Raw genomic sequence first — 16,993 nt, forward strand, 5'->3', positions numbered from 1 at the left:
GCAGGTTTTGCTTATGTTCTCACGTTTCTGTTCTTCAGGATGAGGCAGCCCAACCCTCATCTGGAGTGGAGGACAGGACACGTGTCATGCAAACTTCAGGGCTTGGCAGTTTATTTCTGAGCCAAAGTTAATGTGCTTTTCTGATTTTTCTCCCCCCCCCCCCCAATATGATTTTTATTGAGGTTTTCCTATCATGCAATAAGATTACAGCCACGTAAGATACAAAGGAAGAGAAAAGGGAAATCGAGAAAAAGGGGGGGAAACAAAGAAAGCAGAAACAGAGAAACATTAGCAAAAATTACAACAGAGGGACTTCCGAATTTCCATCTGCTGGTGGAATTACTTACTTATTTATAAATTATATATAAATATAATTTATTATGTATATGGTTATTTAAAACCATTGGTCAATGCGAACAACTATCTGCTCCACTTTCTATTAAGCGGTATTTCCTCTATATTACAATGTCTCGTAGTAATTCATTTCCTTTTTTGGTCTTATTTATCTTTCGAGACTTGATTTATTGCCCATTTCTCTATGAATTGAAATCATTGGGAAACAGACTTATTTCAGTACCATTGCTATCCATGGTGAGATTAACCTTCCATAGAAATAGGACTTTTTAAAAAAAAAGTTTTTTATTGAAAGATTTTCATGGATAACAAAGGTACCTATACCGTTCCTGTTTTCAGTTCATAGAGTCCTATCTGAAGGTCAGTTACATTCAGTGTGAGATGCTGCTGCCATAGGCATTGTGAGGTTGGGGGGAGAGGTTGGAGAGCCCAGAGCATGGCTGCTTGCATTCAGTTGGTTGCAGTGAGTTTTGTTTGTGGGTGGAGGGCAAGGGGGATGCTGGGTCAAATCAGCCATATCAATTTGTATTCTGTCGGTGTGTGTGTGGGGGGGGGGGGTTTAGGTTGTTGTCTTGTTGGGCTGTGTATGTAATGAAAGGGAGCCACACCGGGGTGAAGGCATCCTCTTTTGTTTGTCCCTGTGCAGTGGTCCATGTTCTTTTATATATATATATATAATATTTTTTATTAATTTTCAGCAAAAGAAAAATAGATAGACATTTCCACTTTACAAATTTTCTCCTTTTTTGGACTTCCATCAGCCATTCTGACAATCATCCGAATTAAACTTTTTAGTTACACATTTCCTACATTTCGTATTGCCTTTTGACAAACCTATCCACACCTGTTTTCCTTTCTTACAATATTTCTTTAAATTTTTACAGAGCTTCTTTGAATGCCGCAAACGTTATTTCATTATCACTTAAACCTCCCCAATACTCAACAAATTTTCCCCAGTCCTCGATAAACTTTTGATCTCGTTGGTATCTGATCTTCCCTGTCATTTTATCAAGTTCTGCATAGTCCATCAGCTTCATTCTCCACTCCTCCAAAGTAGGAACTTGTTCCTGTTTCCATCTCTGGGCCAATAATACTCTTGCCGCTGTTATTGCATACTGGAAAAGTTTACAGTCCTTTCTGTTTATTTCATTTCCTAAAAGGAAAGCCTCTGTTTTTTTAGGAAATGTATATTTCAACATTTTCTTCAATTCTTTATATATCAGTTCCCAGAAGCTCTTCACTTTCTTACATTCCCACCACATATGGTAAAAAGTACCATCCTTTTCTTTACATTTCCAACATTTCTTACATGTTTTATACATTTTTGCAACTTTTACCGGTGTAATATACCATCTATAAATCATTTTCATAACATTTTCCTTTAACGCAATACATGCGGTGAATTTAATGTTTTCACTCCATAATTTAATCCAATCTTTAAATTGTATATTGTACCCAAAATCTCTGGCCCATTGTATCATAACAGATTTGACTTCTTCATCTTTTGTATGCCATTCCAGCAGTATCTTATACATTTTAGATAAGATCTTACAATCATTATTTATTACTTCCATTTGAAATTTTGAATCTTTCTCTGTAAATCCATTTTCTTTAAGATCCTTTTTAAACATTTCATTTATTTGAAAATAATGCAGCCAATCATATACATACTCTTTCACTTCTTCATAGGGTTTCATTTTCATCCCCCCCTTCCTTTACCATCAAATTTCCATATGTAATCCAATTCCTTCTCATATTGATTTTTTTAACACTCATAATCTCTAATGGAGATAACCAGTGTGGAGTTTTTGGCTCGAGTAGGTTTTTATACCTATCCCATATTTCAATCAACGATCTTCGGAAAATGTGGTTCTCAAAACCTGTATGGATTTTCTTTTTTTCAAGCCATAAATAGGCGTGCCAGCCAAATCTATTGCCAAATCCTTCTAAATCAAGCAACTCTGTATTTTCTAATTTTACCCATTCCTTTAACCAACAGAGACACGAAGCTTCATAATACAATTTCAAGCCTGGCGGGGCGAAGCCTCCTCTTTCTTTAGCATCTGTTAATAACTTAAATTGAATTCTTGGCTTCTTACCCTGCCATATATACCTTGAAATTGCTCTTTGCCATTCTTTAAAGGTCACAGTCCCCTTGATTATTGGAATTGTCTGAAACAAAAATAACAATTTTGGCAGCACGGACATCTTTATAGATGAAATCCTTCCCCATAAAGATAACTTCATTCGTCCCCACACCTCCAGATCTTTCTTTATTCCATTCCACACTGGTAAGTAATTATTCTTATATAAATCAATATTTTTTTGGGTTACCCAAATACCCAAGTATTTCACCTTCTTTACCACTTCTATATCCGTTTGTTGTTGCACTATTTCTATCATTTCCTGGTTCATATTCTTAGCAATTATTTTAGTCTTTTTCTTATTCAATGTAAATCCTGCCACGACCAAATCTTTCCACCTCTGTAAGTATATTTTTAACACTCTCCAAAGGTTCTTCCACCGTTAGAACCAGATCATCGGCAAAGGCTTTAACCTTATATTCATTTCGGCCTACTGCCACCCCTTTTATTGCCTCATTTTCCCTTATAGCTTTTAGAAAGACCTCCAGGACCATAATAAACAACAGTGGCGAAAGTGGACACCCTTGTCTTGTACCCTTGGTTATCCCTATTTCTTCCGTAGTCACATTATTAACAATCAATTTAGCTTTCTGTTCAGTGTATATTGCCCTTATTCCATTGAGGAATTCCTTCCCCACCTCCATATGTTCTAAATTTTTTATCATAAAGTCCCAAGATATATTGTCAAAGGCCTTTTCTGCATCCACAAATATTAACATAGCTTGCTTCTCGTTCCTGGCGGTCAGATATTCCAGAATATTAATTATATTCCTTACATTATCTTTCATCTGTCTGCCAGGTAGGAAACCCGCTTGGTCTTTGTGAATAACTTCTTGTAGTATTTTCTTAATCCTCTGCGCTAAAATACTAGCAAAGATTTTGTAATCTGTATTTAGTAGTGAAATAGGCCTATAGTTTTTAACTTGAGTTAAATCAGAGTCTTGTTTTGGAATAAAGGTGATAAACGCTTCTTTCCATGTTTCTGGGATTTCTCTTTCCTTGAGAATGTTATCCATTACTTTTTTCAAGGGTATTGATAGGATGTTTTTCATTTCCTTATAGTAACTTGCTGTAAATCCACCTGGTCCTGGAGCTTTCCCCTTTTTAAGTTCTTTTATAGTCTCTTTTATTTCGTCAATTTCTATTGGGGCATTTGGCCTGTTCACTCCGGATAGGTCCCTTCAGTGTCTCCCCAGCACTGCTGTTCTTAATTGTACAGTCATACCTCGGGTTACAGCTGCTTCAGGTTGTGTTTTTTTGGGTTACGGACCGCCGAAACCCGGAAGTACCAGAGTGGGTTACTTCTGGGTTTCAGCAGTCGCGCATGCACAGAAGTGCTAAATCACGCTTTGCGCATGCTCAGAAGTGCCGAATCGCAACCTGCGTGCGCACAGATGCAGGTTGCGAACGTGCATCCCACACAGATCATGTTCGCAACCCGAGCGTCCACTGTATAGGATTTTTGAAAATTGCATTTCTTTGGAAACATCAGCTGTGGTTTTATTATGTGTATATTTGTCTTGTATGTGAGGTTTGTATGTGAGCCTAAGCAGAGATGTCTACCCCTGTTTTCTATATCTTATTGAGGATTTTGCTTGCTGTGCTGTATAGCACAGGAGGACGCAGGTTTGGGTGGAAATGGGTATATAACTGGGGATACATAGCTGGCGGTGGGGGGGGGGAGATTATGTCTATTTCAGTTTGCTGTAACCTGCAAAAAAAGCACTGTTGAAGAGCACTGTAAGCATGTTCTTTGGTAAAACAAACACTGTCACCCTCCACTTTAATTGCCACCTACAAACGTTGTTCTGCCCAACTCACATGCGCTCAGACTGCCTTCTCTGCTTCTCTTTTCAGATGAGAAACCATTCAAAGTGGAGGACACCTACCTGCTCTGCCCTGCCCCTGTGCTGCGAGAAGTTGGCATGTAGGTTTGTTAGAATGTGGGACGGCTCTTACCTCTTTCTGCCTTTCTTCTAACTACAGATAGGTAGCCGTGTTGGTCTGCCATAGTCAAAATAAAAAAATTCCTTCCTGTAGCACCTTAAAGACCAACTAAGTTAGTTCTTGGTATGAGCTTTCGTGTGCATGCACACTTCTTCAGATACACTGAAACAGATCCTTCTATATAGTTGCCAGATCCTTCTATATAGTGAGAAGGTGGGGAGGGGTATTACTCAGAAGGGTGGTGGGAATGGAATGCCTTTCTTCTGTTATGCATGTTTTCATTATAAACCTCGAGATTTAGGGGTAAGGTTTTCTTTTTTCTATGACTGCCTTATTCCCTTCTTAAGAAAACCATTTATTTTGTGGGCTTGTCAGGATTCCTTCTGCACCTTCAGCTGAAGTTGGTGCCATTGATGCTGAAATTAGGCTAACTGGGCTACCCAAAGCAGACCTGAAGCTCCACGTCTGCAGAGACAGGACCACCTCTCTCTCAGCGCAGCTGCCTCCGTCCCCTTTGCTTCTTTGCAGTTGTCTTTGGCAAGAGTAGAGCTTTGTACTCCTCAAGTGATAGGAAGTTTCTGGGTCAAAAACTTACCGTATTTTTCGCTCTATAAGGCGCACTTTTTCCCTCCTAAAAAGTAAGGGGAAGTGTGTGTGCATCTTACGGAGCGAATGCAGGCAGTTCGGCTATCCCAGAAGCCAGAACAGCAAAAGGGATCACTGCGCAGCGCTCCCTCTTGCTGTTCTAGCTGCTGGCTTAGCCGCACGAAGCCTCTTCAGGGCACGGGGAGCCTTCATCCCACTGCCCTGAGGAGGCTTCACACGGCTATCCCTGGCTTTTGTGGGAGGTGGGGGAAGGGACAGAGGGCTGCCCTTCTCCCTCCTCGGGGAAAAGCTTGCAAGCGCCGCACACACGCTCCTTGCGGCTCGTGAAAGGGAGCGCTGAGCAGAGCCTGGGATGCATACAGACTCTGCTCAGCGCTCACTTTAAAGAATTTTTCTTCCTTGCATTCCCCCTCTAAAAACTAGGTGTGTCTTATGGTTAGGTGCGTCTTATGGAGTGAAAAATACGGTGAATTGGATCTGCTTCCTTGTGATGAAACTGAACTGGAAACTCTCAGTGTTGTTGTTTTTTGTAATGTCTATCTGCAAATAAATGTGTTCATTCTTGGGAAGAATCCAGGCAGATGGGGCGAGTCTTCCCTCAGTTCCCAAGTGATGGGCAAGCGAGCGGGTGGGCTGGGGCCGCTTGCGACATTGCATCCAATGGCACGTTCTTGGCGATGATGCCTGAGTCTGCCCAGCTGGGGGGTGGGGGCAAGACCCACCCATGCACTCTAGGGCACAGAGCCACTTCTTTAAATCATGGTGCTTAACCAGACAGCCAAAAGTTGCCCTCACGCCGCCTGCTCCCACAGAGACAGGATTTCAAGAGTTGGAAGGGACTCAGGGCATCATCCAGACTGACCCCGCCCTCCAAGCCCGCAACATCATATTTTCATGCGCTAGGGGGATTGTAAGTCCGGGCCCGGTTTGGGTAATGACTCTCGCCCTCCCTCCCTTTTTCTAGGGAAGCTGCTCTCCAGGTCAGCATGAACGATGGGCTCAGCTTCATCTCGAGCTCCGTCATCATATCCAGCACACACTGTGTAAGTGACCAGCTTAGAAATCCATCCTTGGGTATCGCTAAGGGAGCATCGAGAGCAATGGCTCTGCTTTGGCTACTGTTGACTTGAGTGGGAATGTGGGCCGCCTGGACTGCGTGTCTTAGACACAGGTATGAAATGCAAGGGGAGAGATGATAACGGCTGAAATCTGGCAAGATTGCCTTTTGATCCTTTCATTGTTCAGTGACATTTGCTCCTCCTTATGTAATATAATTCTTCTAGGCTGAAGTCCTAGATGCACTTTCCTGGGAGTAAGACCAGTTGAATTTGATGGGTCTTCTGTGCATAGGAGTGTGCTGCTTAATTTGCAGAGCAGTTTAGGGAAGGGTTGGTCTGGCAGCTTCAGCTGGGTCCTATTGGGAACCCCCTCCCTCGAAACAGCCACTTTAGCTGTCATTCTTGCACTGAAGGGGGTTGGACTAGATGACCCTTGGGGTCCCTTCCAACTCTACCATTCTTTGATTCTGTGAGCCCCTGCTTCAGTGAGCTCTTGGTCACTGGACTAGATGTGCTAGAGGATATCTGCAGCAAGGCTTATCTGGGGAGGCGAGGAGTGTTGAGGAGAATCAAGACTGGTCCGAGAGGCAGTGTGGTGTAGTGGTTAGAGTACTGGGCTATTGCCTTGGAGACCAGACTAAGCCGTGAATCTTCCTGGGTGACAGTCGCTATCTCTCAGCGGAGCCTACCTCACAGGGGTGTTGTGAGGGTAAAATGGGATGAGGGAGAACCATGTATGCCACCTTGAGCTCCTAGGAGGAACATAGTAACAACAACAACAACAACAACAAGATGATGATGATAATTGGGCACTACCTCACCAAGTTTTGTCTGCTCTCAGCCAGCCCCATCTGTCTGCCTTCTTAGAGCCTGTTCAGGGGGCAGCCCTGCCTGTTAGCCTCTGTCTTTTGGAATCAAATTACAAGAAATGAGATTCCAGCTGAACATTAGGAATAACTTTTTGAGAATAAGAGCTGCTCAATAGTGAAACGGACTCCCTCAGAAGGTGGTGGACACTCCTTCATTGGAGGTTTCTAAGCAGAGGTTGGGTAGCCACCTGTCAGAGATGACCATATCTTTTTGCTCTATAAGACTCACCTTTTCCCTCCGAAAAAGTAAGGGGAAATGTGTGCGCGTCTTATGGAGCAAATGCAGGCTGCGCAGCTATCCCAGAAGCCAGAACAGCAAGAGGGATCGCTGCTTTCGCTGCACAGCGATCCCTCTTCTTGTTCTGGCTTCTGAGATTCAGATTCATACTTTCCTCCTCCAAAAACTAGGTGCGTCTTATGGTCTGGTGCGTCTTATAGAGAAAAAAATACGGTATTTAACTGTGGTTCCTGCACTGCAGGGGGATTGGCCTAGATGACCTTTGGGGGCCCCTTCTAGCTCTACAATTCCAGGATTCTATGACACTCTCAGTTGCCCTCATAGTTCTCAGCAGAGAAGGGGTCACTGGAGACAAACCTGGAATTAGTTGCCCCTGATTGCCATTGGCTTTGGCTCCACCTCCTGTTGACCTTCCTTGGAGTCCCAAGAGGCACCAGACATTGCTGGTAAGAAAAGAATCGTGTTTGTCTCCCTCCCTGCCCTTCCTCCCCACTGGCCAGCCATCTTCCCATCCTCCTTTGGTCCCATCTGTACAATCATCATCCTGTACATTACGCATTTTGGCTGGAAATCATCTTAGATGCTGGCCAAGAAATTGAGTATCCTGCACGGTCTGGGCCAACTGCAAGCCGATGTGGTCAAGCAGTTACCAAGCAGAACTTCCCTTGAAATTATTGGGTGTTTCGCCCAAGTGAGGGCGGCCAGATTGCTCCCAGAGGGTTTTGTACGGGCAAAGCTCATTCCTTGTCCCTTTCTGAATCTCTCAGACAAAACTGGTGCATGTTGTCACGTGGATTGTCAAAACAAGAAGCTAAGTTATATAATACATTTGTGGGCAGCCTAGAGAGCTGTGGTCCCCAAACGCTGATGTGGGGGGATTAAAGAAAATTGGTGTGTGTGTGGGTGTGTCGTCATCCTCCTCTCTGAAACGCAATCAGCAAAATAGCCTAGAGTCAACAGGATCCTTGACATGATTAATGTATCTTGGTTTCCAAAGCTGCCATGCATGTCACTTTTTGCGGTGCTTGCAAAAACAAGGTGGTACGATTTCCTCTCGTTTTCCCCCTTCCCCAAAGTATTTAATATTTCAGTTTAGGCCCTTGCTGGTAACTTGATGACAAAAGGGCCCTCTGCGCATCATTTCCTTGGGAGAAATCTTCTAGCAGCATGAAACTCAGGTTCTCTTGCCAACAAGGAGTGAGCTGGATGTCGCACATTTGTGTGAACTGGTTTCCCTTTGGCTAAAGGACTTGGAGGCTAGAAGCCCTCCTGTGCTGAGGCCTCTGATTGTGAATGGAAGGAGAGAGCAGAGAGGGGGCCAGTTCTGTTGATGGCAAAAGGATCTCTCCAAACCAAGTGAAGGGGCAGTAAAATGGCAAGTGCGAAAGATTTATACCATCTGAAGAGAAACCAGACTGCATGAGGCATATTTTATTGTATTGAGGACAATATGGTCAAGCAAGGGAACTATTGATTAAAACACTACTGTATTGGCAAATTGGCCGGGTCAGTCTGAAGCCTACTATATCAAATATCTTCTGGACAACAAGTCCAATGATATCACGGTGGCCGTGGCAAAGCTTCTTTCGGTAGTCATACGAATCAAAGATCAACATGCCCATGACTAAACAAATAACGCTTCAGTCTCCCTTCCCTGGGGGGTTGTCTAGATGAGTCTGTATTTTATTCTGTATCTATGTTATGGGTCATAGACCATAATAAAGATTATATAAATGGCAAGTGCAGTTCAATGTCAGCCACTGGGCAAAAAGTCCTAACCACTTAATTTGCTGACGGCGGTGACAGATCAAGAAAGAGACTGGAGTGAAAGTGATTGATTGATTGATTGATTGATTGAATTTATATACCACCCTATACCTGCAGGTCTCTGGGTGGTTTAAAATAACACCGTTGCTCTGTCTAGCAGCTGCTTTTCAGAGTTTCAGACAGGAGCCTATCCTGAATGCTAGATGATTCAAGGTAGATAAAAGAAAGTCCTTATTCATGCTGCGTGTAGTTGAACTACAGAGATTGCTGCCACAGGAAGCAGTGATGCCACTGAATAACAACAACAACAACAACAACAACAACAACAACAACAACAACAACAACAACAACAACAACAACAACAACTTATTTATACCCTGCCCATCTGGCTGAGTCTCCCCAGCCACTCTGGGCGGCTTCCAATCAAGTGTTAAAAACAATACAGCATTAAATATTAAAAACTTCCCTAAACAGGGCTGCCTTCAGATGTCTTTTAAAGATAAGATAGCTGCCTATTGCCTTGACATCTGTTGGGAGGTCGTTCCACAGGGTGGGTGCCACTACTGAGAAGGCCCTCTGTCTGGTTCCCTATAACCTCACTTCTTGCAATGAGGGAACCACCAGAAGGCCCTTGGCACTGGATCTCAGTGTCCGGGCAGAACAATGGGGGTGGAGACGCTTCTTCAGGTATACAGGACTGAGGGCTTTACAAGGGGATTAGGCAAATTCATGGAGGAGAGGGCGATGAATGGCTGCGACAGTTATGTTCTGGCTCCACAGTCGCAGGCAGCAATGCTTCTGAATATCAGTTGCTGGAAACTACAGGAGGGGAGAGGGATCTTGTACTCAGGTCCCGCCTGTGGTCAGTCATTGTGAGAACAGGATGCTTGACTTGATGGGCCACTGGCCTGATCCAGCAAGCTTTTCTTATGTTCTTGAGCAATATTCATTAAAAAGTCCTGGATTCTTTTTTCCAGGCAGCTTAGTGTAATTTCTGTTTTCTGCAGGGTTTCCCCGCCCCCCTCCTGTTGAACTGTTAGGAGCTGAATTCAGCATGAGAAAGGCTATATACAGTAGATCTTTGCAGCAGCAGGAGCAGCTCTGAAGGCTTGAATTATGCACCAGAGCTCTTATGTAAGAAGTCTCCTTGGGTGCTATGATATTATGTGGTTTTGCCTTAAACAATATTCTGCCTGTATTGTGATGCTCCAGCTGTGTTTCCTTCCTTTTCAGCCTTCATAGGGAACAGCAGATTTTAGTGCAGTGATTACCAAGTGATGAGTCAGGACGTGCAGTGGTTTGGAGAGGCTTCATCAATCAGTCTCTAGGCTGCCAGGATCACTCTCAGGGCAAGGGAGCCTGAACTGAGCCTCTTTCCCCTCCTTTGGGCCCGTCTTTCTTGGTCTTTGGTTGACTTGGACCCTTTTCCAACATGTCCAGTGTGGCTGCTGATTTCTGAGTTGCAAAACACTTTCCCTGCCTTTCCATTGGTGCAGTCCAGAACCACAATTAACAAACAATTAAACAATGATCATCCAGCAACTGGGGGGGAGTACACAGTAAGCAGCAGGTAAAAACCAGTGTGGTAAGGCTTGGTTGACTGTTATTTGTTCCTTGCTAGGAATTTGTTCCTTGCTCCATGAGGGAAGGTGGGGCAAGTGCCTCAGGCAGCAGAATCCATAGATCTAGCCTCCAAGGATTGCATTGCCTGCTGGTGCTGCCACTGCCTCAATGACGGTGACGGCTGCAGCAAGCTCCTTGGCCATGGTGTGCTGTCAGCGGACTACGGGGACTAGTAAAGGTAAAGGGGCCCCTGACCATTAGGTCCAGTCATGGCCGACTCTGGGGTTGCGGCGCTCATCTCGCTTTATTGGCCGAGGGAGCTGGCGTACAACTTCCGGGTCATGTGGCCAGCATGACTAAGCCGCTTCTGGCAAACCAGAGCAGCGCACAGAAACACTGTTTACCTTCCCGCCGGAGCAGTACCTATTTATCTACTTGCACTTTCACGTGCTTTCAAACTGCTAGATTGGCAGGAGCAGGGACCGAGCAACGGGAGCTCACCCCATCGCGGGGATTCGAACCTCCGACCTTCTGATTGGCAAGCCCAAGGCTCTGTGGTTTAACCCACAGCGCCACCTGTGTCCCTCACAGGGACTAGACCAGTCCCCTAAATGTTCCTGGTAAATTAGAGTATTAAAGTATTAGAGCCTGGTGCCTCCTTCTCAAAGCCCAGGAAGCTTCTGCCCGGCTTAGGGAGGGAGGTGCGATGCTCATGTATGTAGTGTCGGGCCCCCACTATCGCCCTCGCAAGCTGGCACCTCTGGCCCTAACTCTTCCTCTACAAAACAATTCACCGCTCGCCACTGCTCCTTGGAGGCTGGATCTGCCATCTCCTCAGCAGTGCCCCCCGCCATGCCACCTCTACAGAGGCCTCTCAGCGAATTGGAGGCACTGCTGGTCTCCTTCCAGTCTGAGGGAAGAAATGGCAAGGGGCTGCCCTCTCGGCTCTCCTGGGCTCTGCGCCCACCTGGTGTGATTCACAGCCACCTCAATGATGTCCTTTGATTCCCTCTTCAACCATCAAGTAAAGGTTGATTTGATTCCTTCCCCCACTCCCTTTTTCCTGATGTAGATCTTCACTCTCCCCTTCACTCTCCTGGCAGGGAGAGGGGCTCCATTTTGTGGTTTGCCTCAGGTGCCAAAATATCTTGGGCCGGACCTGCCCATAGCTGCTGACTCCTGATGCTGCAACCTGTAGGGAGTTCAATTTCCCCTGCCCCAACCCCATCAGATAGAGGATGTTTTAGTAGCAAGTGCCTAGAAAAAGTGCCCTGCCTGTGACCCGAATCGGGGAAATATTTAACTTTATTGCTTGAGTACAAATCTGGGGCTAGGGTTGGCGCAGGCAGCCCATAAATTCCTGATGCCTGTTGCTTCGCAAACACCCCCCCGTGGACAGTGTCCCTCTCTGGACGAAAGACAGGCACGTCCAGTCTGGCAAAACAAAGAAAAGAATGAATGAAATGTGTATTTCAATCAAAGTGGGCAGGGCTGAGATTTATTTTATAGCCAAGAGTCTTGTACGTGTTTCCACTGCTTAGAATGTTTTGGAAACTTTTTATATCCTAGAAGTAGCACTCCTTTTTTTCCTGACTGAATTTTGGTTTGCTCGTGAAACCTGATAAAATTTTTGATTGAAACAAAAATCTAGCCATTTTCAGGTTCTCTGCTGAAATAAAGTAAGGCAGGGTTTGTTGCTGGATCCTGCAAGGTATTCGGCTGGGGTGAGGCCACGAGCATGTTAAAGACAAATTGCATTTCAAATACACACTCGTGGGGGTCTGGATCCTGCTGCAGGGCACTCCCCCAACACAAGGTGAAGAGCCGAAAATCCGTCAGCCGGGGTGGAAAACTGGTGCTGAGAGGTGTGGAGGCTGGAAGTGTGTCAGGAATTTGGCTCTTGGGCCCAGCCCACCTGGCCAAGTGGCGCATAAGCCTGGCCTCCATTAGCTGCTTGTTAGTGCACAATATGATTAGCCTTTCTCTTCGCCTTGTAGATTTTGAGATTAGTCCCAAACCCTGCTCTGAGATCACTGGCTTTGAATGATCCAGAAGGGAGGTGGAGGGCAGACTGAGCCCACGCAGGGCAAATGGATCCCCTTCACGGAGCTCCACATTCTGTTTTCCATTCCGTTCCATGCGCCAAAAGGACTCAGTGGCCAAAGGCGGCTGGCAGAAGGTGGAAGACCTTCTGCCATTGGCTGAGGAATTCTATTTATTGAGCTACAGAACTGATACACTTGATTTTCCTTCCAACCTGGAGACAAAAAAATGATGGGCGTAGGAGAAGGATTTCCAAAATGCTAGCATATGAAATCTGCAGCCTGCCAAAGATTTAAGAATGGGCTCAGGGTATGGCAGATGGATGCTGCTGGGACCTTAAAAGACCTTAAAAGACTTGGGGTCCCAGGCCCAGCGAGCAAATGTGAGTAACCTTTGCTTGTGACTAGGTATAGGTGCAGAATGAGGCTGGCTTTCAAAAGGAGAGTCATCTTGTGAGCAGAGTTTAAACAACAAATTTAAATTAAATATAAACTGAATATTTAATCATCTCCTACCTTGCCCTTAATGTCCAACTGGCTGTGGAAGATTTAGGAACTTTGCACCCAAGAGGATGAACACGTTTTCTGCTGTAGATTGGCTTTTGTTCCGATTTAGCAGTAAACAGTGAGTTTCCCAGGGAAGGTTAGTGGGGGAGAGAAAAAGACTGAAATATACTCAGAGTTAAGAGTGGATTTCATGCTCTTTATTCAGCTCATAATGGTGAGGAGGAATGGAAGTTCCCTCAGAATGTCTGCTTTATATATATTATTTACAAAATGGGCCCCACGTGATTGGCTTATTCACCTGTAGGCCAATCAGTTTGCGGATTCACTTCCACCTGGAGCTGGATTGGATGGCTCCTGTGGACCAATCAGACTGCTGCGTTCTGGTCCCTATTATTCTAGGACCAATCAGACTGCTGCATTCTGAATCCTATTGTTCTAGGACCAATCAGACTCCTTCCTTTTGGATCCTATTCAACTCAGTACATAGAAATTTGCCTAGAAATCAAAGGAGAAATGGAATAAAACAGGGGACAAACAGGAGTGTGGATGAGCCCTCAGGGAACGATTGGGGGGGGGGAATAAGGTATTTAGACCTATGGTGATTCTAAGGACTTCAAAATGAGGAAGAGAAGAACAGAAAAAGCAGCAGCTCTTTAGGACCCCAAAGATTCCTATTTCCTGGGGTGCAAAACAACCAACTCATCAGTCCCAGCCATGATTTCGCTCAGTGGCTAAGAACACTTGAAAGGCAGGAGTGGACAGAAATTGCTTTAAAGTTTTGCCAGTTTGTTTTGTTTTGCTGCTTTTCTCTCAGGAATTGGAAGGCTTGCTTTCTTCTTCTTTTTCTTTAAAGGAAAACTCACAGTCCTCCAGCAGAAGCGGGGTCTAAGTGCCGTGGACTTTCCTAACGTCCTGGGGCTCAGCCAAGGCCCCCTTTGGCCACCTGCTGCCACTAAACCATGCAAACGGGAACCATGGGAGCAGAGCTAGCTAGGCTCTCACGAGTCAGAGATGGAGAAATATTTGTTTTTCTTAAGGTTTCACATCCTAAACAGAATCGCTTAGCAGTGCTGCGCCTTCCACATTCTCACTGAAGCCATTCTGTCCGTCTTGTCCTGGGAACTTGGAATACATTTTTGGCACTACCTGGATTCCTGTTCTCTGCTTCTGCCATAGAGTACGGCCACATATTGCATGGGGGTTTGGTTCCAAGAATTCTGCGTACACACCAAAATCGTGTATACTTAAAACCTCTGCGGCTTAGTGGGTGAGGGGCGCTCCCAGAGCCGGCACACTGAGGGGGGTCTTGCCTCTCAAGCAAGGCAGAGAGCTTGAAAGCTACTTATGAGCTGGGTGCCTGCACAATACAAGCTTTGAAATTCTGCCTTGCTTGGATTTAACTTGGACAGTTCCAACCAGTTGCTTATGGTTGAAACTGTGCAAGTTAAATGCATGTAAGATGTGATCGTGCAGTACTCTGGTCCAGTTGGAGATACCACCAGGCAGTTCTTAGGATCTTTTGCCATACTGAGCTTCTCTGGGAGAAGTTTAGACTGCAAAACCCTTCTAGCTTTCGATGTGCACTGCAGTTGATGGTTTTTTAATACATGAAAGCATTCTGCCATGCGCTTGGAATCTTTGAACCATGACCATAGATGAACTGAGAACGGATACAACATCTTCCACTACAAATCACCAGCATACCAAACTTTGCTGCCCTGATTAAATTTTTCCATTCCGCACTGTATCGTTTTCCATGAAGTCTACTACTCTTGAGCAGCACAAACAAGGTAGATAAAGGCAGGTCAGGCTATATCCCCTGTCTCAAGCATGGCAGTTATTTTATGAGATTCCCCTCGTGTCTGCTTTGGCTGCTGTTCCAGAAACTAGAAAACATTGGATGATCAAAGCAAGCTGGAGTCTAAAACCAGCAGAGAGTCTGGGAGTTTTAATTTCCTTTTTATTAGACCAGATTGTTTCAGTTATATGTATTTTTAAAACCCTGTACAAATACGTGATAAAATGAATGATAGACAGCAACTTCCATGCCGCAGAGAAAAAATTGCCCTGTGGAAGCTATGCCAAGTTGCTCTTCTCAAGGCTTCAAAATAAGAGACCTCCGTTTATTGAGGTTCTGCCTGCCTACAGAAAACAATGAAGAAATCCATTGTTTAGCTGTGCTAAAATCAGGCAGCAACAGCTCATTGCCATCCCTCCAACTAAAGGGAGCATCAAATAAGGGGGTTGTTATTGCCGTTGAGTGGGAACCTGGAAATTCCATCTCCAGACAAATAATTTAGCTAGTTACTTCCCCAACCTGGTGCCCTCCAGATGTTTTGGACTACAACTCCCATCAGCCCCAACTAGCATGATCATGCTAGGAGATACTGAGAGTTGTAGTCAAAAACATTTGGAGGACACTCAGCAGTAAAAAGTCCCCCTCGTTATGTCCTTCCTTTCTTATCTATAAGAGGCATCTATGTTCTGTCCTGGATTCCAGATGGGGCCGTATCGCCCACCTGCATGCATGTTTCTGCTGCACATGTTAGTACAAACTGCATTATTTTGTTGTTGTTGTTTAGTCGTTTAGTCATGTCCGACTCTTCGTGACCCCCTGGACCAGAGCACGCCAGGCACTTCTGTCTTCCACTGCCTCCCGCAGTTTGGTCAAATTCATGCTGGTAGCTTCGAGAACACTGTCCAACCATCTCGTCCTCTGTCGTACCCTTCTCCTTGTGCTCTCCATCTTTCCCAACATCAGGTTCTTTTCCAGGGAGTCTTCTCTTCTCATGAGGTGGTCAAAGTCTTGGAGCCTCAGCTTCAGGATCTGTCCTTCCAGTGAGCACTCAGGGCTGATTTCCTTCAGAATGGAGAGGTTTGATCTTCTTGCAGTCCATGGGACTCTCAAGAGTCTCCTCCAGCACCAGAATTCAAAAGCATCCATTCTTTGGCGATCAGCCTTCTTTATGGTCCAGCTCTCACTTCCATACATCACTACTGGGAAAACCATAGCTTGAACTATACTCCATGGACAAAGACAACAGGCATTATTTTGAGCAACAATTTAATACAGCAACCATTCTTGGTCTTCACACTGTTTTCACAAACATTGAGGAAGCAACTGGAAAATGCCCCCAGTGTGTATCCTATAAGATTTCCAACTTTGAAAGCTAATTTGTGTTCAGTGGTGTCCTGCCAACTGTTGTTTTCTCTGTTCCTCCAGCTGGCAACAATGCTATAAGCAAAACTTTTGGCCGTTTTGGTTTCTCTGGCAGATTATAGGCCACACTTGATTTGAAATTTCTACAGATTTACCTGGGTTTTGGTTGAAAAAAACAATTATAAGGCCTTTATAAAAGCCCAGGAGGAGGGCAAAAGTGTTTGAGCATACAGTTTGAGTGTTGCAAGATGTCAATGAGCAAAATATATGTGTTTAAAGCCACCTTTCCCAGCTTGTTAGGAATGGATGAACCATCAATATCTGTTTCTCTCAGCTTCTCATTTTTCCAATCTCAAGTTCCATTCACCCGCTTTTAGCATCAATTTTTGATCTTTTTCTAATTTTTTTTTAAAGGTCCAGACAAAAATGATAGCTATGTTTTGGTTCCCCTGTTGGCTTGGGGAAGGGCAAATGAGATGGCTTCACATTCAATTGCAAACAAATTTCTGACCCAATCCTGCAATATGGTTCCTTCCACATGTTTGGGACTACAACTCCCATCAGCCCCAGCAAGCATAGCTGAAGGGCAGCAGCTTCTGAAGGGCGCCATCTTGGGAAATGTTGCTTTAAATTCTTTGGCCAAAGTCCAAAGGGCTCTGCTTCAGCAAACATTTGTCTGAAGAATAACTTCTAGGCTAGTTGCGTGTGCTGTACCCGCAGGGTATCGTGCCAGCCTCT

The 16,993-nt window shown here is 44.9% G+C and overlaps 1 protein-coding gene across 2 annotated transcripts in view; it reads left to right on the forward strand.

Annotated features, from left to right (window-relative positions):
- ANTXR1 (ANTXR cell adhesion molecule 1) overlaps positions 1-16,993 on the forward strand; it is a 204,533-nt gene that overhangs the window by 58,291 nt on the left and 129,249 nt on the right. For both annotated transcript variants that reach the window (XR_014010299.1, XM_081203097.1), the window contains exons 11-12: positions 4,356-4,425; positions 6,016-6,094. Coding sequence is in view for 1 of the 2 variants with exons in the window: in XM_081203097.1 (XP_081059223.1) it covers positions 4,356-4,425; positions 6,016-6,094 (149 nt within the window). In the remaining variant the exon portion in view is untranslated. The remainder of the gene's footprint in view (positions 1-4,355; positions 4,426-6,015; positions 6,095-16,993) is intronic.

Source organism: Podarcis bocagei (assembly GCF_964188305.1).
Source record: "Podarcis bocagei genome assembly, chromosome: 7".
Taxonomy (NCBI): Eukaryota; Metazoa; Chordata; class Lepidosauria; order Squamata; family Lacertidae; genus Podarcis; species Podarcis bocagei.